The sequence below is a fragment of the Lepidochelys olivacea genome (assembly GCF_965140295.1).
Source record: "Lepidochelys olivacea isolate rLepOli2 genome assembly, chromosome: 21".
In the NCBI taxonomy this organism is placed as follows: Eukaryota; Metazoa; Chordata; order Testudines; family Cheloniidae; genus Lepidochelys; species Lepidochelys olivacea.
In genome coordinates this window covers 10,882,791-10,910,320 of record NC_140431.1, presented here as the reverse complement: position 1 = coordinate 10,910,320, position 27,530 = coordinate 10,882,791, and the positions used below count along the sequence as shown (strand labels likewise).

Genomic DNA, 27,530 nt, shown 5'->3' with positions numbered 1-27,530 from the left:
AGAAAAGCTGATTAAAATTGATTATTTAAACTGAGCTTTCCACTTGGTGGTTTAAATCATGAAGAAATCTGAGCCCTTGGCGATTATATTTGTGAACTCGTGGTGGGCGGGAGAGATCCCAGCGGACTAGTTAAGGGCAACTCTGGTACCTATATATAAAAAGGGGAATAAGGAAAAGCCATGGAATTATAATCCAGTCAATTTAACTTCGGTACCCAGAAAGATAATGGAGCAAATAATCAAGCAATCCATTTGTAAGCACCTAGAAGATAATATGGCAATAAGTAATGGTCGATATGGATTTGTCAAGAACAAGTCATGTCAAACCAACCTAATATCCAGCCTTGTGATAAGGGGAAGCAGCAGATGTGATATCTCTACTTTAATACAGCTTTTGTTATTGGCCCACATGACCTTCTCAAAGCACCAATTAGGAAAATATATAGTAGGTGCACAATTGGTTGGAAAGCCATACTCAGAACCTAGTTATCGATGGTTCACAGTCAAGCTGGAAAGGCATATCGAGTGGAGTCCCGCAGGGATCTGTCCTGGGTCTGGTTCTCTTAAATATCTTAATAAATGATGTGGATAATGGCATAGAGTACACTTATGAGTGTACAAATAGGATTGGGAGAGGAAGGGTTGCAAACATTTTAAAGGACAAGATTAGAAGTCACAATGATCTTGACCAACTGGAGAAGTGGGGGGAAGAATAGCTCAGTGGTTTGAGCATTGGCCTGCTAACCCCAGGGTTGTGAGTTCAATCCTTGAGGGGGCCATTTAGTGATCTGAGGCAAAAATTGGGGATTGGCAGGTTGGACTAGATGACCTCCTTCCAACTCTGATATTCTATGAAATGGCCTGAAATAAATAGGATGAAATTCTGTAATGACAAACTACTACACTTAGGAAGGAATAATCAATGGCACAAATACAAAATAGGAAATGACTGCCAAGGAAGGGGTACTGCAGAAAAGGATCTGGAGGTTATCGTGGATCACAAACTAAATATGAGTCAACAATGTAATACTAATTCAAAAACAAAGCAAACATCCTTCTGAGATGTATTAGTAGGAGTGTTGTAAGCAAGACATGAGAAGTAATTATCCCACTCCACTCAGCACTGAAAAGCCCTCAACTGGAAGTACCAGAAGAGATGGATAAATTAAAGTCCAGAGGAAAGCAGCAAAAATGATTAAAGGTCTAGAATATGACATCTGAGGAAAGGTTGGGGAAACAAAACAAAAACTCACCCTGAATTTGTTTAGGGAAGAGAAGACTGAGGGGGAACATGATAAGAATCAAGTACGTAAAAGGTTGTTATAGAGAGGAGGATTCTCCTTAACCACTGAGGACAGGACAAATAGTAATGGGCTTAAATTGCAGCAAAGGAGGCTGAGATTAGACATTGAGACATAACTGTAAGAGTAGTTAAGCCCTGGAAAAAATGTTATTTAGGGAGGTTGTGGAATCTCCATCATTGAAGGTTTTTAAGAATAAATTGTCTAACCTACAGATGTTTGTCTAAACACCTGTCAGGGATAGTTTAGATAATACTTAGTCCTGCCTTAGTGCAGGGGCTGGACTAGATGATCTATCGAGGTTCCTTTCACTTCCACATTTCTATTTAAATTGTTTTGATTTAAATCAATTGACTCTACAAGCAAATAAAAGAAGTGGCCTAGCAACTGAACAACAATCTAGGCTGCATGCATCACTGCTTAGATATCATGAGGCACACCCACACAAGGGCCACACAAACTCATTAGGGGTTGCCCCATTCAAGAACAGCTGCTGCCATTTTCAGTTCAGTTTGATGTCTTACCCACAAGACTGCTCAAACCATGCTAGCAATAAGCCTTTTTTGACTTCACCAATGTTTAGCCTGGACTTCCTTGATCAATGCTGCAGAAGGATTTTTCCTTCAGTTATAAAAACCTGTTCTATAGACCAGACAGTCTCCACCAGGGTTGTGTGTCACTACCATGCACCCCTGGAATGCAACCAATCCTTTGGTACTCTCTTTAAGGGAAGATGCGCCACATACATAGGAAGAACTGCAGTCGATTTTACTGGATATGTTTGGTACTTTATGGATCATTTTATTGGTCAAGCAGAGCAGTAGCAAAGACGAGAGCAAACAAACGGCAGCTCCCTCTGGATTTATGGAGGCATCCACCCACTCCCAGGGGCAACAGATGGCATCTGTTATGCAAGTCAGATTTAAAGAACCAGGGGTGAGAGGGAAGGGGAATCATTGGTTTCAGACTATTTGGCTTTCTGGGCACAAAGTATAACTTTTGGATCTATTATAACTGAACCTTATCTCTTCTATACTCAGAGAGCAGTGCAATCATAAATAGTCATCTGCACACCCATCTGGAACTCAAGCCCTGCCTCCCAGACAGCAAATTTCATACCCTGTGATATCCGGACTGCAGGTTCAGTGGCAGGAATGACAGGTGTTGGCAGAGCCTTCTCTGCTGCTTTTGCGCTCTTCTTCCCAATTGTGTGATCTGTGCAGGAAAGAGAAAAAAGCAACATTCAAATAGCGAGAAGCTCACCAGCGGGGTTGCCACTTACCCACATTAGGCAGACAGTCCTGTTCCCTGGTTCAATATCATGCACGCCACATTCCCACCTTGTGGATCAGAACTAAGTGACTATTCTGAAAGCTGCTGAGCTACATATTAAGATGGCTCAAAAGAAATCTAAGTGCAGGATTACATCTCGGAGCTCAGCTCGCACAATAGGAGCGGATTACCCCTTTAATCACATGTCTAGGGTCGGAATAATGACACTTTGAACTTCTGCAGAATGCCTTTCATCAGAGAACTACAAAGTGCTTTACAGATCAACTAATTAAGATGCACACCCAACCTTATCAAGCAGATGACTATGTAGCTGTTTTGTGAGATACATACAACATTGAGAAGAGGCAGTGTACTTGTGTGGACCAGCACAGGACAGTCAAGAGACATGGTTTCTAGTCAGGGACCCACGATAACAAGCAAGACAGCTAGGGTAAAAATACTAAGTTTAAACACCTGAAATTAGACATCTGAGTTTAAGTGTCCCACTCATGATACTTAAGCCTTGAAAACTTTCAGTCTTCAAGCAGGCTTCGTTTCCCCATTTGTAAAAATGAGGACAGTATTTGGCAACTTCACAGGAGTAGCATGAAGTTTAATTAGTTCTTGTTTGCAGAATGCTTTTAACCTATGACACTCTGCACAAATGCTTAGTATTACTAACAGTTACATGCAAGATGTGACTAACATCATATCCAACTGAAAGAAAATTTAAAGGAGAAAGTATTACCCAAGTGGGAATCTAGCTAGGATGTCAGAGTTAACTCCCCAACCTTGTGCAAAGGGTCATAGGGCCTTTTATTCCCACAAGTAATCAAGACCTCTGTTTTAAGGATCATCTGCAAGATGGCACCTCCTAGAGCATCATGATGAAACACTGGCAGGGCACAGAATCAGTGACTCAGAAAGAGTACCACCAACTGAGGTAAAGCATGACATCTGGCAGCATTCCTAGATGCTTCTCTCCAAGGACTGTCCTGGCCTGAAGATGCTTAGCTTGTGATGTTTGCTGGGATCACGGAACATGATCATATGGCTACAGCCACATGTACATTTAGACAGAAAAATAAGTATGAATGACTAGAAACACACACACACACACACTCACTCTATTTACCTTCAATGAGAGCTGCTATTTGTTGGCTTTTCTGAGATGGAAGTTCCCTCACAATATCCAGAGCTGTCAGGCCTCTGTTATCTTTTATATTCACATCAATACCTAGAAGAGATAAAGGCGGGCAGGGTGAGGGAGCATTTTCAGACTAACTGCGACAAAGCTAATTTCTTGTAACTGAGTCATGTCTTAGATGCTCTTCTCGTCATTTCCAGGGCTGAGTTAAAGAAATTCTTCCTCCAAAGAGACCTAAGACCCAACTACCCAGAGAATACCTCTTCCATGAGTCACTCAGAGGAACTATTCTTCCATCACTGGCTGATAAGAGAAAAATGTTGCCACCATACACCATTCCTTTATCACATGCTCCTGGTAAAGCGTCTCCAGGCTATTGTGTCAAAATGTCGTTCTCTCACCTGCAGCCAGCAATATTTGTACCACGTCTGTCTTGCCAAACAAAGCAGCCTCGTGCAAAGCACTGCCCTTCTCAGTCTGTAAAAATTAAACAATATTCCATGAGCCCAGATTGTGAACAGGAACCCTAAAACATTTTAGGGATTGATAAAAACAGGAAAGAAAGTAGATGCATGCACAGTACACGGACAAAAGCAACTCACTGCAACCAATACCCATTACTGGAGTCACACTGTGAGAGAAGCTATTCTGTGGCATTAAGAATTTGGGGTGGGAAGAAGGTTTAACATAGGAGGGCCTCAGAACTATAAACAAAGTAAAAACTTCCCAAAGTTTATTTAGAGTGGTTGTTCTCCCACAGAAGGAAAGACAGATAAGACATACAAGTTTATTTCTGTGCTAACAGAAGTGGTTTGGTAGGAAGAGAACAAGTTCTCTCCACTCCTTTTGGGGACACATTTCACGGCTGTATATCTGCCCCATGAGGGACCCCCCAACACCGCCAAGGACTGAATAGGAGACTGAGCTATTCTCATCCTTAAAGCAGAGTCCTCCAGGACAGAGGTCAAGAGAAGCTTGCCCTACCACTACAGTGCCTTTTCTATGGGGAGGACTCCAGCCTCCCCAGCTGCTCTCTGACCCCTTTCACTTGCACTATATTCACATACTGAGTGACAAGATACCTGGTAGTTGCTATCCATGCCGGCATCTAGGAGGACATGGACTACAGCTTTATGTCCATTCCTAGCTGCCAGGTGCAAGGGTGTGTGCTTCTTAGTGTTGCAGCTTAAAAGATTGGGGTGAGCATTCAGCAGCATCTTCACAACCTCCAGCCTTCCATAGAGCGCGGCCAAATCCAGAGGTGTCTCGAACTTGTTATTGCGCATCGTGGGGTCCGTCAGCTCCTCCAGGAGAACCTTCACAACTTCCGTGTGGCCATACTGAGCAGCACAGTGCAGCGCGGTCTCATTGTCGTTATTCTGAAGGGTCATAAACACAGCAGCGGTCAGAAGACTGAAGAAATGAGCCCTTAGGTGCCTCACTCTCAAAACCATTGAAGTTTAAATGTAAAAACAAGACAAACAGCAAGTAGTGGGGATGCAATAAATCCATTTGAACATAAAGAGCCCAGAGCAGTGTTTTGGTCATGTTCCTACTCCCATTTATCAGGCGCAGGTACCCTTCATAAACTGACCAACCCACCCAAGAAAAGCCTGTAGGAAGTCTCAAAACATTAATCAACTGACCTTTACTTTCTCAGCTATGGGAAGCAGTTGCTGTACACAGATATACTCTGCTTTCAAAGCACTGAACACAAAAGCAAGAGGCCATATTAAAAATGAGAAGACTGCCAAGTTTCTGTGGATTGTCATTTACTTTGCAAGCTCTTGCAGACAAGGTCCCGTCTTATCTATGAAGCATTCAACAGTCTTGGGCACCATAATAAGTAAATGCAAAATGTAACAAGCAAACTACAGTATGGATTCCATCTACAGTAACTTAATCGCCATTGTTTAAAATTTAAACTTCAATTGTTTTTAGAATCCAGTCATTTCTCCTATGACTGAGGTTTTGATTCTTTTGCAGCCATTCCGCTTTTACAATTCTGAAGCTTGTAAGCAGAACATTTCAGAAAGTGTGCAGTATGTTTACATTATCACATGCAAAAACGTGAATTTAAGAAATTTAGTGAGCAGCACAGCTCTGTGCCAACCAGACCTCCCGAGGCAAGGCCCTCAATTCAGCAGTGGGCAAGTGTCTAAGCCACAAGTGAATGCCTGATCCAATTAATACATGCAGCATCTGTCAAGTTAAAAAAATCAGCAGTGCAGAGTAACTATAGGCAAGCAACCCGAAAAAAATTTTCATTTCCAGGTGCAAAATGTGTGAACACCTTCCCTGGATTTAAGCCAGTCTGCTTTCAACTCATAAGCTCCATTAAAATTTCTAATTTTACTACTGTGTATTATATGCACAGAAATATTTCTGTTTAACATTCAAGTACTTACTGGTGTCTGCTTTGACGCAAAAACCTTCAGTACAAACTTGTGCTTTCTCTGCTGCTTTCACAGCAGTTCTAACCGTGGCACAAAATTCTTTTTGCTATACTTCCCTTTTTAAAAAAAGGATAGCTATTTGTCTAGCTAGATTTCATTGCATATGGCCAAAATGTTTCCATGTTGCTTTTTTTGTGAATGGTGTTTTGTGGATTATGATTTGCAGAGGAAAGGCTCAATATTTTGCACCATTTGCCATTGAAATAAGCTGTGAACTGGTCGGGATCTACACGTGCTTTAATCCTACTAATGTGTTAAATCACAATCTAAAGATTACAAAACTCATGCATGCAAACTCCCATTGGTTATCTGGTATTTGACTGCATCATTTTTCAGCCACGTGAAATGCATAAGGAAAGTAGGGAGCTGTGGAGACAGCCTCTACAGTCATGACTCACTTATAAAAACAAACAGAATAAGGAAGTGAGAAGCCTCAACAGCCACATGCAGAAATAAGCAACATTTATAAGAGAAGTGTGTGGGAGATGCAGGGTATCACTATTAGAGTACAAGTTTAACAGAGAGTCTAACAGCACAGGCTAAGCAGCCATAAAGAAAGCAAGCGAGCACAGGGAGCCAGGCCAGTGAATGCAAAGTGAAGAGGACACAACGTACAGTTAAGCAAGGGAAAGATACTGAATTGCTAACAGTGAACACGTAGCACCCCTTATCTGTACATCTCAAAGCATTTACCATGTTTGGGAAGTAGCATTAGCCTCATTTTACAGATGGAATCCAACCCATCTCAGTAATAACTGAACAGCTTCTCCATGACAGTGAAACGAGTCTGGGGGGTCTCAGAAGGCAAGTGCCCACATCACAGAAACATTAAGCAATCTTCCCAATCTCTGCAGAATGGTGCGGAGACTGTTGTGCTCACTCCTAGAGCAGATTTCTCCCAGCAGGCGCAATGGTGGGACAGTGTGAGGGGAAAACTCCTTGCCAGACACAGCATGAGCGCAGAAAATTTCCACCATTAGGGCTGCCAGCCTAGAACCTTTCACCAGCACAAAATTCATACCCCTCAAATAGATCCACACAGCACTGCATGCATACAGAAGTGTATACCTGTTGAAGGAGTGTCTCAGAGACGGCATTAAATAATTTTCTAATAAGTATTCCTTAGGTCCTCTACCTTCAGATGGCAATCTGGTCCAAAGAGGGAGGGGTCATGACCACCCTCTCTTTCCTTACAGAGAGATGGGAGGAGGCCCTGAAACTATGGATGGGACCCTAAACCTTTTTCCTTTTCTAATATGGGGTCACAGGATGAAACAGACTGTACTAACAGTATCTAAACCAAGTCTTTCTCCACCACTGAATGAGAGCCAGAAGCTCCTGTGAACTCAGCTGCATAAATGCTCATTGTCTCAGCAGCAGACAGCAAGAGCTGGTATCTTCATGGGTCTCCACTCCTTCTACTAGGAGAAATGGGAGGGTCACTATCCAGGTTTTCCGTTGTACATGCACTCACTTGGACTTTTGAGCATTTACCCTGAAATCACTTCCCTTATGTTAATAACAGAAAGTTATTTAGGGCAAACATACACAGAGCAATCAATACCAAACATACAAATCAGAAACCCACAAATGCACTGTGGGGAGCAGAGAAATGGACAACTGGGAAAGCTATGAACAGCCAAGGCAAGCACTGAAGCTATTCAGGGCAGAGGAGACTCACCTCCATGCCCCAAATCACCACCCCAAATGAGGGTGGAGAATGACAAAAGGGCAGACCCCCTGGTTACTCTATGGTGGGAGACAAAACTCCTTCCCAGGAGCCAGAGACAGTGAGACTTCATGTTTCAGACTTACTAGTCAAAGACAGATAAGAACAATGGAGACCCTAAGTAGGATCCAGGGACAGCACTCCTGTAGCAATCCCACCACCGCCCCTCTTCACAGCAGTTGGGAATAGGAAGTTGAGCTTCCTACCAGACTTAGCCCAGGGACCTCTGAGTAGAGAAGCAGAAGAGGGGAAAAGCCTCAGCTTACGCATCAGCCTCTGGAGCTAGTAGGTGTCTGGTAAATTTTTCCAACGCTGGTAACTACGTACCTACCTACCATACCCCTTATCAGACCTGAATCCTATGCCTTTCACAAACACACCACTTTGCACTGGAGCATTCAATACTAACATTTCAACACACCTTCCCACAATTTTCCTAGTTCCCTCTCCTAACACATTATCTGGGCTTTCTTGCTTTGCGCATTTCTAAGAAAAAGTGCTCTCAGCCTATAAAACCCTTTGGAAAGCCTCCATGCAGGGCCCAGCTATGCTCCCAGTCCTTCATGCACTCACTGAAATACAATCTGAAACACACAGACAGCCCTCTCACTGTGATTGCATCCCAAGATGAAAGAAGAAACACTTGCTGAGCAACACCCAGGCTACTTCTCCACTAAGCAGCGTGCCATAACATTCCGATATAACAGGGTAGGGAAGTAGCCAGAAGCTCTGGGATCAGTTACAGCATCACCATTCCACACAAGAGTCTGCAGTCCCCTTGCACGCCCATGAATGCAAAAAGGAACTCCACGCGGGACACAGGATTGAACGGATTCTCCCATTTCTGTAGGTGCCCAACACTGCCAAACACAAACATTTCAGAAAAAGGATCCCCAGTTGTCTGGCCATCCATCGGGTGGGTTCACTGCCCAGTTTTATTTGCAGACTGGAGATGGTATGCTTCCACTTTTATCAGTGGCCCATGCAGATTTTATAGCACACATTAAACCCAATCTCCATTATTTGTTTGTTTCCAGAGAGCAATTAAAAAGATACAGAGAACTTGTGTGGCATAGCTTATTTTTCCTTTAACTGCAGGACTGAGAGCTTTTCTACTCTGGTTTTGGTTAACTGGTCAGTTTCTTCACAGGAGTTAGCCAAATTAAAGGAAATAACAGTTACAAAAACAAAGATAGCACTCCCTCATCTCCTTAACTTAATTATACCACTCATTATACACAGCTTCCTCAGGTCTGGAATACCCTATAATCAGGTCACCTGCAGCGTACACTGCAGGGACCATCTGCTCAGTTGTAGGGGGGAGGGATAGCTCAGTGGTTTGAGCATTGGCCTGCTAAATCCAGGGTTGAGAGTTCAATTCTTGAGGGGACCATTTAGGGATCTGGGGCAAAAACTGGGGATTAATCCTGCTTTGAGCAGGGGGTTGGACTAGATGAACTCCTGAGGTCCCTTCCAACCCTGATATTCCATGATAGGCATCTTTTTTTAAACCTGTCAGAAGCACCCAAGTCTTATTTTTGAAACAGTGGCTCTTAAGTCACACTGACTTCCAATGACACTTAGCTCACACTTGAGTGACTAAAGGACTTAGGGGCCTTAGGTGCTTTTGAAAAAGTTATCCTAAATAAAATGCAGTTCTCTTTTTAACTTATGATCAGTGCACCAGAAGCCCAAGGAAAGTCTTTTAAAAATATCCTTTACAAAAACCAAGTCCACAAAAAAGATATGACTAACTTAATATCTCTAGAGATATTTTAGCTCAGTAGCACTGCATTGCAGCACTTCTTTCACAAGAAAGACTGACAAACTCCAACATTGTTTTCCAAAGCTCCTTTTAACACATTAAATTCCCCAACCTTAGTATGTGTTTCCACAGAAAAGACTTGTTGCTGTAAAATTCCACCTTTAAAAAAAAAATGGAGAAAATGTGATCTTCAGTTACACATTTTTATTCAAAAAGGTATGCACTGGAGTTTATTTCCTGTAACAGATATCTGCAAATACAATCACCCTACTCCCCCATCAGCTGGCAAGCCCAAGAACTCTGCCTGTGTACGGTACTGCAGATCAAGCACAGTTGAACTTTTAACTGAACTTTAAAGAACTAAAATCTGCCATGGCTGGATGACTCCAGAAGAGTTGTCCAGAAGCCATCCTGGGTTGATAGTTGAAAACAGAAGCATCTCATGATAAATCAGCGGGCTATTATATCACTTGCCTGAAGCCTGGCTATAAATAAAACTCAAACACGGCAGGTGTCTGAGCAAAATACTACTGTCTATCCACTGGCAGACAGAACAAATGACCTTAGAAACATTTAAATCTGCTTCACTGGATGGTAAGTTCTTATTTTTGTGCCCTTTTTTGGATCAAGATTTCCTGAAAGCAGAGAGAAAAACCAACAGGCAAAAAAAACACAGGGACAGAAGACTGGGGATAAAGAGCCAGACACAAAACACAAGGACTCAACACCAAAACAAGAGACCGATGCAACAAGCAAAATGGGAGGTCTTAGATGGTACAGACATTACTGTCCGCTGCCACCAAAAGCATTAACTATCCATTTAGAAAAATAGTATAATGTCACTACAAAGGAGATTGGTCATTCACTCTGGAAACCCCATGAAGAAAATGCAGCCATCTTTAAGCAAGAAAAAAAATACCCATTCGTTCAATTTCTGCTCAGTAATAATTAGAGGATGTGAAACAAAATCTGAAGCATTTTAATGAAATTGTTACCTTTTGGAAGTCATCCAACCAAATTGACCATCACCACGAATCTCATATGTTTAAGTATTGAAAGTAGGGAAGAGATTTCCCTAAATAATCTCTCTAGACCTGGCTTAAAGAAACCCACAAATAAATGGTTGCATTTTACTGTTCCTCAAGTGGCTGGAAACCAAGCAGGCATCAGCCAACTAGATGACAATACACCTGGATGCATGAAAGTGCAGCTTGGAGTAATGATGCAGTGAAATCCTGACAGCGAAGTACACACCTTGGCATTGATATAGGGGTCAAAAGGGCCGTACTTTTTGAGTTCTTTGATCTCAAGAGTATTCTACAAAAAGGAGAGGAAAAAAGAAAAATGTGACAATGAAATGGGTGAGATACAGCAACAAAGCAATGGGTGACTCTGAAAGGGTGGGGATGACAACATAGCATCTCATTCCAGTTAACTACACCGGTCATTCCAGCTGGTAGATTGCATAATTTGAACCACTGTGCACAGCATTTACAAACCTTTAAAACATAAAATGTGCAGGCTATTTAATAGACTTTATAAATGAACAAAGGTTCCCACTCAAGACCAAATATTAGAGAAACATTACCGTGAAGAATTACGCTCAATTCCATCTTCTGCACAGGTTTCTTTCATACCTGTCCTACTCTAACCTCAGGCAACAGATGCACTAAGACTTACATGATCACTTGGTTGACTCCATCACAGATTGATTGTAAACAGTTGAGTATGCTTCTTAAATCTGTTTACAACCAATATATTTAAACAGAACAGATTGGCTGCCTGCAGCTGTGCTGCGGGGCACTACTAGGCCTGGAGCTGAAACATGATTGCCAAACATAATGTAATCAAAGACATTTTAAACGTGCACATTTAGCTATTCTTACTTAATCAAGGAGTGGTAATAATTAGCATTGACAGCACTTTTCATCCTCACGGTGCTTTACAAACTACTAATTCAGCCTGAGAATGGCCTTGCGAGGCAAGGAACTCCATTTTACTTACGAGGAACAGAGAATTTAAGCATCTTGTGCAAGGTGTCACAGGGAGTATGTGTCTCAGCCAAGTTTAGAACTCCAGAACTCCTGAGTTCCAGTCCTTTCCTCCAACCACTAGGGAACACCTCTATAATAGGGGAGGTTTACTGATAGTCTGAATGGTACTAAAGAACACATTTGCCTCCCAGTCTGCAAATAGGAGGACATTACTTAATAACAGGCTGCTTCCTTAACCAAATGCTTAGCTAAAGGGCAAAATCATAGAATCATAAAACCATAGACCTTGAGAGGTCTTCTAGACAGTCCCCTGCACTCAAAGCAGGACTAAGTATTTGTTTATATCCAGCAGCCACCTGTCTGAGTGAGTGGACATGCATTTCACACGTGCTCTTATTTGTGTCAGAGATGCATGGAGAAAACACGACAGGCTTTCATGGGAAAGCTACACAGGGAAGTTAGCACTCCAAGATGAGAAGACAGCACAGAACAACAGATTGATACAAGCCAAGCCAACCTGCATCCCACTCAAAGACCAGGGTGCAGAAAGGAGGCTATCTTACTTGATCGTCTCATCCAATTGAGAGGACTGTGCTTTAGGATCAAGTTATAGTTCTTTATTTGGGGTAGATGCAGGCCATATGCTTTTAAAAACCCACACAATTAGTCAAGTGGGCACAAGTACTTAAAAAAAAAAAAGAGCACTAGGCATGTGGGGTCAACCAAAGACTTAAAGCTGCTTTGATTAGTTCCCAACAGAAAGAGCCAGTATATATCCTTTGACAGTACTAGCAATCTTCACTTAATCATCCAGCAACTGGAGAGGAAATAAATAATAGCCAGTGTTTGTTCTGAAAACCCAGTAGGAGAGCAGATCACCACTTCCCAGGCACTCTGTGGTTGACTGCTCACTTTCACACCCAACCACTCAAAATTTGATTTAACCCATCAGAATTAGAGCACCACACCAAGCAACAGTGTTTCCAACATTCAAACCCATCCATTTCCAAATTGCTCAGCACCTTGTGTCATACGGCTGACATTCCTTTCCACCCTAGGAGTACAAATCTGCTGGTACATTAGACACCAATAGGAGGAGGAAGATATTCAGACCTGTTCATTCACTTTAGTGTGGGAGGGTCCCTGATGGATGAGAAGTTTTACTATCTCTGCATCTCCTTTCCAGGCTGCCAAGTGAAGAGGGTAACAACCTTTGCAGTCCGCCACATTGGTTAGCGCATCATTCCTCAGCAGAACTTCCACCACGTCCCTGGAAAATAAGGCTATGAGTCTCCAAGATACTCAGTCGCAACATAACCAAAAAGGGTACTGTTTAGCAGTTAGCACCCAAAAAGTTTAGGCTGCTCAAGAACAGTGGTATACAAACACAACATAAAACCACAAAAAAAAAAAAACAACACACACCCCCCCCAAATCTGAACAGTAATAATTTCTTTTTATCAAAATTAAAGTTTTGTGGATTTAAAAATTCCCACAAAGCGTTGCCGAAGAATTATAGACATGTAGGGCTGGAAAGGACCTCAAGAGGTCCTGAGTCCATCTCCCTGTGCTGATTAAATATACCTAGACCATCCCTGACAGGTGTTTGTCTAACCTGTTTTTGAAAGCTTCCAACAATGGCTATTCCACAACCTCCCCAAGTAACCTGTTCCAGTGTGTAACTATCCTTAAGAGTTAGAACGTTTTCCTAATACCTAAGATTTAGGTTAAATCTCCCTTGCTGCAAATTAAGCCAATTGTTTCTTGTCCTATCCTCTGTGGACACTGGATCACCATCCTCTTTATAACAACTTGTTATCTGAAGACTTGTATCTCCCCTCAGCCTTCTCTTTGCTAGAAGAATTTCCACATAGGTCATACTTTCTAAACTTGTGATCATTTTGGTCACACTGGTGGAAACCTATTCTTCAGACATGCTGCACAGCTGTGCAATGTGAGTCGCACCAGTGTCAATTTGTTGCATTGGTGTGAGTCACTTTTTACACCTGCATTGGTAGTGTCTGAGTGAGTGTCTTAGTGCAAAAAACCTATTGGAGGCAAGCTCCTACGGTCATGGTACAAGCCGAGTAAAACTGAGGAAAAAAGCTTTGAGGCAAAAAGTTAGGTTTTTAAGGCTATTTAAGTTTCAATACATCATCTTATCACTGTTCACTACTAGCCAAGATTCTACACATGTACTAAAGACTAGAAAAACTGCATGTTATTGTATTGTATTTAAGAAAATGTGATCAAGTAATTGGAGACAGCATTGTAATAGACATGCACATAGGGGCAGCATTAACACACATACACCAGTAGGATTCTACGGGGCTCTGTTCCTGGAGAGATCCTCTTCTGGATGAGTTCCACAACAATAGGCGTTCATCAGTTGTGGTTGAAGATGAAAGTGTGTTCGAGATAGCCCAAGCATCCTAGCCAAATTTTAAGTCTGACTAATTGCATTCTGCAAAATATGTCTGTACAATTTCACCGCAATCTGGTGTTCTTCACTTCTTGTCCTGAAGGTGGTGTCGTACTGCACCACTGCCCCGTTCTATCTCTGAGGCAGCCGCATACTTGTGAATAAAGGAATTGTATAGTGCACGCTCTCTCTCCAGAGGCACTTTAAGGTAAGAGGCACTATAGTAAAATTGCTTACTTGTGGCCGTTCAAAGCAGCGTGGTGCAGCGGAGTGTATCCAGTACTGTCAACACAGTTCACATTTGGTCCCCTCCAGATGCTGCAAGATAAAAATCTCAAACAATAAGTCATGTACCAAATTTAGAGGCAGCCAGCTGGCAAGGAAAAGGAAAAGTTTCTGCAGAGTTCTTATGCTAAGTCTCTTATTTCAAATCAAGCCATAATAATGGACTGGCAGCTGCAATTAACTGCAGTAAGGCAGAGAACAGATATTGCACAATGCTGTGTTAAACGAGGGTAACAAACGTTACAAAGCATAACAGAGTCATTAAGTAGACTCACTACTCAGCATTCCTCCCAAAGATCTGAGTTCTGCAGCCAGAGGTTTGCTATTCCCTCACCAATGAATATCCTTAAGGCTTCTCAACAGTACATTAGATCATTAAGAAGTTTTAAAGGAACATCGGTGGCAAAAGTCTATCTAAAAATTAACCACAAGAACAGGTTCAACACCCCACACCATCAACCCACAACTAATCCTCTCCCTTCTCTGAAGGATTTTCGTCAGCTGGAGGTCCCTTTTCTCAATGGTAAAAACCATTAAAGGATACATAAGTGGGAGATTAGTTATGGGATACAGAACGTTTCATCTCTAGATCACTTATGCAAGTCCACTCTGAGTCAGTGGTGACCAAAAATAATCTCCCTCTGACAGCTGTTAGTGAGTCTGTGTGAAACAAGTAGGTGGTCTCAGAGCAGCTCCAAGAACTACTGTCACAACTGGCCTGCCTTGTTGGCAGAGTGAGACCAAGAACTTAATGGGCCATGGAGAATTAATCTTCTCTTACTCCTTAGAAGCAGCCCATCTAGAACAGGATTGAAATATACTGACACAGCCAGGGGAGAGAGCATGTGGGCAGGAAGTGCGCACTACCCTTGCCCATGATGTAGTAGTAGAAGGAACTCAATTTCTAGGGCTGCCATGTCTGGCAGCTTTCACCAGCACTTAAACCTGCTTTTAAAAAGATGGGATGGGTACATCTGAACTCAGACATGCTTCCAAAGAAAGCTGTAGACTTCCATCTCTAAGAGTGCCTTCTTTTATAAGCCCCTTTTTGCTGCACATTGGCCTGTTTTGAAACCGATGCATTCAAAAGTACAGTATGATTAATTAATTGAGCCTAGAAAGCCTCCCATAGGCATTTTTGTTTGGCTTTTTAAAGAGAAGCAGGACTGGTGCTTGGTTGCCCTCCTCCCCTCCCCTGTTGCACTGTCTTAAAATAAGAGTGAACTGTTGCTGTTTATGAACCAGGGCTGACAATATCATTTCCTCCACAGCACGTAATCACTGTGGCTCATGGTACGATACACAGGCAACACAAGCAGTCATTAGGTTTTCTATAACAGTCATTACTCATGGGCCGCTCGCCAGAAAAATGCCACCCCCCACACACTGCATCAACTCAGCAGAAAGGAACTGGGGTAACACAGGAAGGGCACCAAACCAATTCAGAGTCCTATGTAGACCAAGCAGGAATTCAAATGTAAACCAAACAATTTGCTTCCCTCATTCTGACAAACATGCTCAAAAACTTAAGTTGGCCTCCCCAGCCACAAAATACATCATTGACGTTTGTTCCCATCAAGAGAACCCACGTGATCCAGCGGTTAGACTGTTATAAAAAGCCTTCGAGACATAGATAAAGGACAATAAGCAGTGTAGAGAAAAAACAACGGCCAAGGGCACTGGCGGGGAAGAGCAAGCCATGAAATCTACCTTGCACAAAGAGAAGATGGGACTTCTACTTAAATGTCCTATCCAAATACATCCCTACACAATAAACTGCATAGTCCTCAATATCTACCTCAGAAGACAGACAATATAAATCCTTAGGCTGTACACCTCATTGATGACTGGAACGCAAGAATATTGGCTTCCCTTTTCGTAGCCCATGCTGTCTTCCCCCTCAGAACACACTTAGGGACAGTGCGTAAGATGATCTGGTCCCCAGAATAGAATTGTTCCTAGAACTGTACAATGCATTCCATCCTCAGAGGGACTGGCTTAGGGGCCTGAAAGTCAAGACTTCTTAGGACCAAATACAGAGACGAGATAAAGAGCTCTAGTGCAGTGGTTCTCAATCATGGGTACACCAGGAGGGTTGCAGCCCCCCGGATGGGGGAGGGGTCACGGGACAGGTTTAGTGGCAAGCGGGGCAAGTGCCCAGGGCCCCGCAAAGCTAAGTTACATGCTTCAGCCCTGCCACCTGGGGCTCAAGCTTCAGACTAGGCTTACAAGTGACAAACGGGCTCAAGTACAATATTTATATTCCAGTCAATTTGAGAAAGTCAGCCCTTTTTCAGTACTGGTGTGCTGTGACACTCATCTTTTTAGGTCTGATTTTTGTAAGCAAGTAGTTTTTAAGTGACGTGAACTAGGGGTACACAAGACAAATCAGACTCCCGAAAGGGCTTCAGTAATCTGGAGAGGTTGAGAACCACTGCTCTAGTGGACTAAGTCTGAAGCTGAGAGTCAAGAAGGCCTGGGTGATTCATCCCAGCTCTGCTGTTAATTCACCGATCTTGAATTTTGAAAGTACAAGCAATGCAATTTCCCCGATACAAGACCAGTATCAAGGCACTACTGTGGAGCATATGTAATCTAGAAGACAAAACCCACATGGCGAGATCTATAGGAAGGATTCTTGCCTTTCTTGCCTTCAGTTCACATACAGTATTTTCACTAGCCCTCAAGTAGTACTTCTTCCAGTCCCTGTTTCCTGCAGCACAGAATGAATGAAAATGAAGTGGTCACTGAATGCGTACAGTACCGCAGATACTGCTAGCATCACTTGAGAAGCAGGGTTAAAGCCCTGGCTGTGAACTTTTAAGACATCTTTGCGTCAGCTCAGACAGAATAAACTACAGGCCAGAATCCAGGAAGTGCCCTCCCACTTTCAGCTGCCATGAAGCCTGAGTGGGATTTAGTCAATTCTAGAGCTCTGTGGTTTCCATTTGGCAGTGGGCTCATGGAGTGTGGTTACCCAGCCAATTTATTGCTGGATTTACAGTGGCAATTAATGGTTAAAATTATGGCAGAGCCACTTGTTTTTAGTCTGGGCAAGGTTATAAATGTTGTATCTGCATATCCTCTTTCATAGATTGTGCTAACCTGAACAAAACCAGAGCAAATTTAGCTACTTGGCATAAGGATAGGAAATCAGAGGGGTATAGATTCATGTTGTGTACACACACACAGCGCCCAATGCCTGCAGTTAACCACCACCAACACTTAGTACCTATGGTATCTTTCATATGAAGATTTCAAATTACTTCATGAAGTGGATCATTTTTATTATCCCCATCTCAGAGATGGGGAAAACGGAGACTGAAAATCAAGCGACTTGCCCAAGGTCACAGCAGTATAGCAATAGCATACTTGGCTCAGAAGAAAAGTCTCAGAGCTCTGAAGCAGCCACACTTCTGACATCAGAGTGTAAATCTTTTACAGATGCAGAGACCACTTTTCTTACTAGGAAAACAGGGAAGAGGGCAAGACCTTGAATGTGGAGATGGAGTATTTCCACCAGGAAGGCTTGGCTTGTTCTTATTATGAGGAGGTTTGGCTGTTGCAGGAGTCTTTATGGTATAATTTTGCTTTTTAAAAAGCAATAAAAGGTGCCCATAGTCTGCAACAGGTGACTTTTTATTCTTACTAATGGAAAGAAATAAAACTCCAACTAGCCCACCTTGGTCAAAAAAAGGTCAACTCATCCCAAGGCCTAGAATGAAGTAGGGATCAAAAAGAGAAACATTTATCCTTAGGTGTTGGGATTGTGACGGAAGTAAATTAGTCTTCTCTTCCCTTTGCTCCATCTTCAGCTCCTCCTCAGTTAAAACTGCTATATAATTATTAAGCCTTCCTAGAAACCAAATCTTTGTTTATTAGGAAAGGATCAGTGCATGGCACTTGACACAAACTGAGATACTGAGTTTTTTCTTATCAGATCTAGACACAGTAAAGTGACTACATACTATGGTCTGCAGAGACCAGACTTTGAGAGGACATTGGGATGGGAGTATTTCTTTGTGGAAGATGTGCCTTTTCCTCAGAGCCGTTTGCAGTATCTGGCATAGTTACAGAAGAGGAACAATCTGAGTGGCACCTCATACCTTACCTGTACAAAGAGTGGGTATGCCTACACTACAAATTAAAACCTGCGAGAGTCCAGGTCAATTGGTTCAGGAGGCTCAGGCTGCAGAGCTAAAAATAGCAGTGTAAGCATTTGCACTCAGGCTAGATCCTGGCCTCTGAAACCCAGGCCCCTCACCTGCTCTCAGAGCCTGGGGGCTCCAGCTCAAGCAGGACAGTCTACAGTGATATTTTTAGCCCTGCAGCTCCAGCCTGAGCCAACGGAGCTGGGCTCTGAGACTCAGTACCGCAGGTTTTTCTTAGCAGCATGGACATACCCACTGACAGAACTGTTGCAAGGAACACCACCCTTTGACCGCACAACTGAGGGAGCTTACGGCGCGGATATTAAGGGGTTAAAGTTAAGCATTATGTAGTCAAGAGTGATTGTAAAGTGGTTGCGGACAGAAAGCCAGAGTGGGAAAGGCAGCAGGCAGTTGTCATAGGAGGCTCAGATAAAGTTTTAATTAACTGGCAAGTGTTACAGTGCTTAGAAATTTGGTGTAGTTAGAAAACAGAGGCCTTTACAAGTGACAGAAGAAAGTTATTACATATTGGGGAAGAGTTACAAGCTACAGAATAATCTGTTGGTCATGTCCATTGATATAAAGAACACAAACGCACCCATCGAGTAACAAGATCTCTCAAATGGGGATTTGATACCCTCAGAGTCTAAAAGGACTTACCAAGAGGCTTCAAGGTTTCAGAGAGAGAGAGAGAGAGAACACTTACATGCAGTTTTCTCTGTTAGAGTTCATTCCCATCCAACATTGCTAAACCATTCTTGCCAGGGCTGGCTTTTATCTTTCGATCTGAAAGAGGCTTCTGAAGAGTCATGTTCTTTTTAGTAGTCTCTCATGCAATCTGGTACTGTTCTAACTAGGAGGACTGGATTGTGGCATTTTTTTTTTTTAATTGCCAGAAAATACACCCCTAGTCCTCCCTGCAAAGGATTCATTCTCCTCTGCTGCAAGTTGACATTTTGCAAAAAACACCAAAGACCAGCCCTGAAGTAAAGTCCTCTAGGACCTGAACCCTCACATTCAGAAAACTGAAAGGAAATGCAATTTTGACGACAATCCAAAGCTTCTGCATCATGGAAACAGAAGCAGTGCAGATCTTTGGTGCCAAGCAATTCGAAAGCCATTGCACTAACTGAGATAAATACTTGGTGTGCGCAGAGCCACTGAGAAGCCCAGAACAACAGAATAGAACAGGTTTGCATTGCTCTGTACTTGTACTTGTGTTCACTGTCAGAAGGTGGATGATTCTTATATCATGTTGGAGATGGTACTGTTCCCATAAGCATTTTGAAATTTTTAAGCACTGACTTTGGACTCATTAGTATCCAAGTGACGTTCACTGTCAAACCCTGTTCAGCTAACACCATCTTTTTAACAGGTTTGTTTTCCTGGGGACAGAGGATGAAGAAATGATAGTGCATAACTCCTCCTTGTAACAGTCCATTTCAAGAGGCATTTTAGAACACATACAGCAGTAAAAAAAAAAAAATCAGACATTAAAAGCCCATTAATTAAGTTGGCTTTACAGGCTGAAGACAGGAAGAACCTATGGGAAATCAGAACACTGCATACCTGTCTGAGGGGCTCAGCCTCCTTTCATGGAAACTCAGCTGACTTCTGCCTTCAATCGCTGACCTTTGACTGTGATAAGGTAGAGCAAGATATGGGCCTGCGTCTCCAAAGAGAAAGCCTAACAGCCAACAGCATACAGACAGGAATGAAATGAGGGGAATAACTGCCTTTCAGGGGCATCACCCCCATTTTTATAGATGGGGAAAACTGGAAGAGTAGCATTAAAATTAGCTGCCCAAGGCCATAAAGGAAGTCAGAACTGGGATTAAAATTCATGAAGTCCCACCTCTAATAATACTATGCCCTGCCCGCAGTAGGCCAGAAGAGCGCTGACCAGCTTAGAAGTCATTACACCTGAGTTCTATTCCTGGCTCTGCTGGGGAGCACTGGGAAAGCTGCTTAAAGCACAATTCCTCAGTTTCCCAATCCGTAAACCGGAGATAAAAATATTAAGCTACTTTGAGATCTACAGTGAACACAGTTATACTCTTAGGTATTGAAATGATGGAGGGAAACTGTGTCCACTGTATGAAGTGTTACATGCAGACATTGTTATTAAGCTATTTCCCTGATTAAAGAAAAACAAAACAGCATTCTTATAATATTCTGCGCCTCACAGCGTTGAAAGAATCATGCAATACAAGTTTCATATAATTTTCAGACAGCTAAAAGAGCAGAGACGGTTTGAAGCAGAGCTGACTAGCTTTCTGTGAATGGTTTGGTTTTTTCCCTAGCCTTACTTCAAAAAGTTTTTTCGATTTATAATATTAATCTTTGTTCTGAAGACACCAACTTCCCAGCGACAATAATCTGGGACTGGTCTCCCATTTCTTGACATCAGCTAAGGAAGAATTTTACATGTTTCTGATATCCATATTAAATGCATTTAAAAAGGAAGAACACTATGGAAATAAGGCAAGTCCTAAAAGTTATAACATCCACCTCTTCATACAGTTTTTTCTGCTCTGCTTCTCTTGCTTCAGCAAGTACCTTTGGCCCTTGGCATTTTAACTATAGCTTCCTGTTGGGGAAAATATCTGAATAAGGCACATTGCTTTAGGACACTAACTGCCCCCCAAACACACTTTTTTTTTTTTTTTTTTTTTTTAAAACAAACCTAATTTTGCCCACCCCCCGCCTCACCATCTACTTCTTTCTGCCCACAGTAGCTGATCAGAAAATCATCCAGGAGTGCTGTGCTTGGATCAAGACGAAAGTACCTCAGCGCTACTTTCCAACAGCAAGTAACAGAAGAGTCACCAATACATAACCTGGAGTCTCATTTATTATTCATATTAAAGGAGCATCTGGAAATCCCAATTAAGATTGGCGTTGCATTGTCCTAGGCACTGTACAGACAGCATACGGCAGTTTTCCTGCCTTGAAGAATTCACATTATAAATAGTTGAGACAAAAGGTGCTAGAAGTAGAATTATCCCTACTTCAGAGGTGGGGAAATTGAGGAATAGTGAGAGTAAGAGACTTGCTCAAGGTCACAAAGGAGGCCTAGCAGCTGGCAATTAAGCCCAGATGTTCTGAAACCTCATTCAGTGCCTCAACTACAAGCTCAGGTCCTGAGATAATAGTAGTTAGAGTTGGAGACTTATGAGCTCATACCACCCATTATTCTCAAAGTGTAGAATACAGAGTTAATATTACTTCCTCAAGACACCAGATCTTAGCTTTCCTAATGCAAGACCGTCCTCACCTTTTCGTATTTGCCATACATACACAGGCATGGAAAATGAACACAATGTACCTCAGCAAATGCCTGACACTTTTACAGTGATTTATATTTTCAAAGCATGCTATAAATATTTCTTAACAATGCTGTGAGGTAGGTTATTATTATGCCTATTTTACAGATAGGAAATCTTGGAAAATAAATATATGGCAGAACTGGGAGTACAACCTTTGACTCCTCGTCCTGTGCTTTCACTGTGAGACAACGCTGTCAAAGGGACAAACATCTTAAACAGAAGGAGTCCATGTTGCCTTCTGTACCTTTAGGGGGGGAAAAAAACTCATTGGAAAATATTTTTCCAGCAACCTAACAGAGTTCAAACAGACAAATTATTATAAAGCTTGGCTTTAGCATTTTACAACTGAAGTGCCTTATCAATTATGAAAACAAATTCCGACATACTGTATCAGATGTGTGTGGCCATTTAATCCAAAGCATAATTATATAATGCATTGCAGAGAGTACAGGCATTTTAAATGCATGCATTAAGTGTCACTTAACATTCCAATCTTGTACGGGAAGCATTTGTCACGTATAATGTTCTCCCACTAACATTTGTGCCTTAAATTTTACCAGAAGAGAAACGCTAAATAAATGAGTTATTGAATATTTCAATCACCACAATATTGCCAAGCATTTTACAAAATAGGGTAGCAAGCAGCTAATAGAGACTCAATAAGGGAGACCTTTGTCACAAAGTCATGTTATTTTGAGGGTGGACTATTGTTTAGATCAAAAATCTCCTCTTCCTTCTTGTGGGATGCAAGAGGCTATAAAGCCAACTTGCTGTGTTTGAACGGGTATGGAAGGGTGATGCAGGACGTTTGACCAGAGAGGATGCAGTGGAGCAATGTGTCATATCTACATTTATGCTGTATGTGTCCACAACATAAGCTCAGGACTTTAAAAGTAAATACACACACACACACACACTAGCAGCAGATCTGGAAGCTACCAAGGACCTCAGAGGGGCCATCCCCAGCCAGCTGTTTTGATTAAAAAAAGGACACAGTTAAAGGAAGCAGGAGCTAGATCACAGAGCATTCCCAAAGTTGTCAGGAATGCTTTATGAAGCCTTAAGTATTCCAGGCACTAAGCTCTTCTCCTCAGCATCAGCATTTACCCCTGTATGAGAACGACTCAGAAAGGACAGGCTATGGAGTTCATCCAGATGACAAGGGGAGGAAGACAGACTATAGCAGCCTTGGATCTACCAAGACTGTGGGGCCCACACATGGCTGAAAACATGCACTGTATGCACTAGTGAAGTCAGCGTTAAATGACTCCCAGTCACTACCTGCCAGCCACCCATTCTCCCAAGTCACACAATGTGACCTGAAAGGGCACTGTGAGAATGCAATGCCACTTCTACTCTCTGGTGCCTGCTACGGATCCAGGCAGCTACCAGCTGTGCTCGATGCTACCTACTGCTTGACTTGTTGCTGTTTGGGGCCCTAGATCCCAAATTTCTTGTCCTAATCCTCCCACAGTGACAGCACTATCACTTTGCGAAGCTCAGGCAGACACTGCAGATTGAACGTCGTCTCAAAGCTGGCCACACAATACACGCTGCTCCCTGAAGAGGGGTGGATGTAGGAATGCATCTTCAATAGTACCCACCCATTGGTACCCTAAATTCAGCATTCATAGCATCAGCTCAAGGGGGGAAAACCAAAACCATCCAGTGACAAGACCTATTAGGATGCAGAAAGGAGCAATATATCTGGCAAACAGAAAAGCAGTACCTTTACTCTATGTCCTGCACGATGAGTTCCTGGCAGATGGCAATTCATGGCAGCTGCACATACAAATGGGACAGAGACAATCTTATTTGTGACTGCACAAACACGGAATACCTCATCATCGCCAATAATCATATCCAGGTGGTATCTGTCATCTACTCTGCCACTGGAAGCAATTAACTAAACTGGCAACTCAGACTTGGATACCTAACATTGCTGTGTCTAAGCCATGCAAAACAAGTTGTTCCTGGAATCAGGTTGGCCACAGTGATGTATTCAGGTTTGCAATTGCACAGATTGGAAGTGGCAGAACACCCTGATTATTGCAATCAACATGCAGAATAAGAGTTTTATATTGTCGGTGCTCAATTACTTACATAGTGCTTCCCTCCACCCAAAGGGCTTCAGAGCTCTTCATATGCTATGAAAAGATGCACTACTGAAATGCAGCCACTTCTGGTTGGAGGGCAGCAGACAGGTGCTCAATTAGCACACAGCACATTGCACAAGAACAGGAGAGAGAAAAGTTGGTAGTACCTACAATGAAAACCACATTGGGATCTTTAACATCTGTGCTGAGCACATAAAGTGATATGTAAAAGAGAGTCAACTGCAAGAAGAGAATCTGACCCGCCTAGGATTTGAACACATGGTTCTAGGAAATCTGGATATTTCCACTTGATAGTTAAGCCACCCCCTCCAGTCGGAACACATTGAACAGTTATTAGTGGTCATCTGACAAACATTCAAAATTAATATAGGTGCATACACTAAATGTATAGGTATTTACTAACTGCAGAATTTGAACAGTACATATATAATAATGAGTGAGGTCTTTCCAAAATGTATGAAGAAAGTATGTCCCACATACTGGGGGAGAGGGGGGTATTTAACAAAAACTTTACCCATGGGGAACATGCAAGTGATTTCTGTGGGGGTCTAGATTTCTATCCAGTCAGCACTTCCTGTGTTTAAACTTCACAGCTCCAAAATTAAATGGTGTGTGTCAGTCTGAGCAAAGCAGAACCGGTTAATCTGAGGAGAAACTAATTCACACACAGGAGACCACAGAACAGCAACAAGAAATAAATAGACCCAAAGAACAGGCTGTAACAATTAGACTACACCCTTTTTCCCCCCACATCAGAAAGGCATGCCCAACCTGTTGGGAGTGCCTGGGTATGGGCAGGCATTCACAGAGACAGAACAAGGAGTATCTGACTGTGGTATTCCCAGCTAAAGCAAGCAGGTGAAGGCATGCTGGCAGTGCTTTCCCCTACTCTAATTGCATTTTGCTATTTTCAGGAAATTTCTTTCAAGTGCAGGGAAAGGAGAAAGATTTACTAGTGCACACAATCTTTTCCAAAAGCACCTTGGTAAACAGAAATCTTGAAAACTAAGCAATGGAAGCCTGTTAAACAACAAAAAACCCCACATCTTACATTGTTAAGTGGTTTCCTTGATCAGGTGTTGTCCTCAGCAAAAGGAGGATCCTTAATTTATGAACAACAAGGATGGGACGAGTTTGTTTATTTAAAAGTTACATCTTAACAAGCAGCATTACTGTTTCTGGTACTCAGGAAGTGTTTCTCCCCAGCCTCCCTTAAACAGCCATACCTACTGACAAAAGCCTTTAAGTAGACAGTTTTGTAGATTTGTTAGCTTCTAATGGGTAGTTCTGGGACGTTCAATGCAGGTTTCCATACAATCCATACCTGAACTACCCAGCTGTATTTAATAACACTGCTTCCAATGGACCTATTTGTTTTGATATAGTTTAGAATTAGGGTTTTACTGAAGATGTGCCCATCCAAGTAATATACAGCAGGAAATCACATGGCCCAATAACCCGCAACCATCACTGCCAACCAATACAGGAAAGACAGGCTGCATAAAGACAGGTGACCTACCCAGACATTACTAAGGATGTGACACTGGGGCTGAGAATGCAAAGTCTCCATCACAATGGATGCCATAAGTGAATTTGACAAAAGGCTGACAGAACAAGCAGAATAAAATGTTGCACGCAGGATCTAACGAGCAAAGCAATCAGACCCATCAGCAGAATGCTTCACAGGACAAGCAGACTCTCTCCAGGCAATCTGAGAGACGCCTTTAATTCCTCTAGGGATAAGACTTCACCACCATCATCAGGCCTCCAGGTTCAGGCAACATCCTTTAGACACAATCCTAGTGTTTTCCTGCAAGTCCTTTATGTTGGGCTGACCCGAGAGAGTTTTAACTCAAAACGGAGAGACAATTATGGCTCTAGGAAACAGAGGCCTGAATTCTGAAGGCAGCTGCCTCAAGGGGGAGAGGCAAGCAGTAAAGTTTAACATCAGCAAGTCTTAATTCCACATCAGCTATCTTTAAAGCAAATAACTAACTATCTGAGCCTTCCTGGCAGCCAAACTTGGGAGAAGAATGGTTAATATAGGAAGAAAAAAGGCAAAAATTCTATATGCATATTAAACATGAAAACCCAGGCATATTTAAGAAAAACACCTCAGAGCATTACAGCAAGTGACCCAGCTCAACTCCTTGTGAGAAAGGAAACCAGAACGGATGAAAGGAGAAATCTGAGAGCAGCTTTACGCTGTTACTATAACCAAGAAAAATTTGGGGTGAGCTTGTACAGAAAAAAAGATTTATTTTTTTTTTAAATCCAAGATGCCAATACGGAGATTTATTTTTCTTTCCTTTTAAAAAAATGAAGCCAAAAGAAACAGATTTTGCAGATTATGCATCCGATGAAGTGAGCTGTAGCTCACGAAAGCTTATGCTCAAATAAATTGGTTAGTCTCTAAGGTGCCACAAGTACTCCTTTAGATTTTGCATAAATGAAAGTGAAGCTTGGTTCCAAGCCAAGTTGTCACCCAGCCCAGTTTCCACCACCGAGGCAAAACTTCCCTTTTAAGAGGCACCGATTCTCTCCTCTAGGAGTGGCGGGTGGTAGAAGATATGTAGTCTGACAAAACCACAGAGAAGCAAATCAGCACTGAGTTTGAAAATAAAGATTTGAGGCATACAGATGGACACTTACTGAATTACTCAAGGAGAAGCCAGGCTGTTAAGGCCCAGTTCTGAACATTGCTGGGGCAATGACCAATCACACTGAGAAAGTTCAGGGATTCTGGGAGCGATTTGGTTCCTTTCTTCAGAGATCGTTTCAATCTGTCACCTGACCAAGAAAGCGGTTCTGCTGCGGTTTAATCACAAACCACCCTCCCCCGACCGTGGTGCATATTTTAAATGCGCACATCGTAGTTAAGGAGATTCAAACCCTTGCGGATGGAATTAAAAGCATTTACTTCTGGAATTTTCCTCCTGTGCATGCCCTTTTTGCTTGGAGACAAAAAGTGATCAACTTCTAACCCTCCTACCTTCACATTAAATTCCAGTACATACAAAGCCCTGAGACATATCTGACCCCCTGCAAGAAATCCATCCAGTGTCTTTTTTCCAGAGTACATGGAGAAGGGAGAGATGTGTTATGACTTGTTCTGCTGGGGAATTTCAAGAGTTCCATTTTATCCTTCCACAGCATTTAAGCCTGTCAAAAGGCTAAAATAGGGCTTACAGTTTTAATCAACCCTCCATTTCTCATTTAAGATGCACATTTACTCCATCACTCACTCAGAGTAATTTACTTACATCGCTCCAGTGTCACAATATATCACTCGGTCAGCTTAAAGAACTTAATCCTATCGCACTTTAAGTGCAAGACACACAGAACAGAAAGGAAACATTTGCAATCTCCTACAAGGCAGGCACATGGGGCTGGTTTTAAGCAAGAGCAAGACAAGCAGCTGTCTGGGGCTCCTCCATCGTCAGCAAACTCTTCACTTCCAGAGGCAGGACTGGCAGTAGGGGGACAACCCTGCTACCAGATTCCTTCACCCCTCTGCTCCAGCATCAGGACCAAAAAGGGGGGGGACTCACTGCTCTATCCT

General features: G+C 42.5%; 1 protein-coding gene across 6 annotated transcripts in view; it reads right to left on the bottom strand.

Annotated features, from left to right (window-relative positions):
• ANKS1A (ankyrin repeat and sterile alpha motif domain containing 1A) overlaps positions 1 to 27,530 on the bottom strand; it is a 155,314-nt gene that overhangs the window by 95,471 nt on the left and 32,313 nt on the right. For 4 of the 6 annotated variants that reach the window (XM_084611084.1, XM_084611087.1, XM_084611083.1 and 1 more), the window contains exons 2-8: positions 14,324 to 14,404; positions 12,778 to 12,934; positions 10,925 to 10,987; positions 4,803 to 5,099; positions 4,122 to 4,197; positions 3,709 to 3,810; positions 2,421 to 2,516 (exon numbers count right to left, since the gene is read on the bottom strand). In XM_084611084.1, coding sequence (XP_084467210.1) covers positions 2,421 to 2,516; positions 3,709 to 3,810; positions 4,122 to 4,197; positions 4,803 to 5,099; positions 10,925 to 10,987; positions 12,778 to 12,934; positions 14,324 to 14,404 — 872 coding nt within the window. The remainder of the gene's footprint in view (positions 1 to 2,420; positions 2,517 to 3,708; positions 3,811 to 4,121; positions 4,198 to 4,802; positions 5,100 to 10,924; positions 10,988 to 12,777; positions 12,935 to 14,323; positions 14,405 to 27,530) is intronic. The other 2 variants (XM_084611085.1, XM_084611088.1) reach the window with 1 other exon arrangement.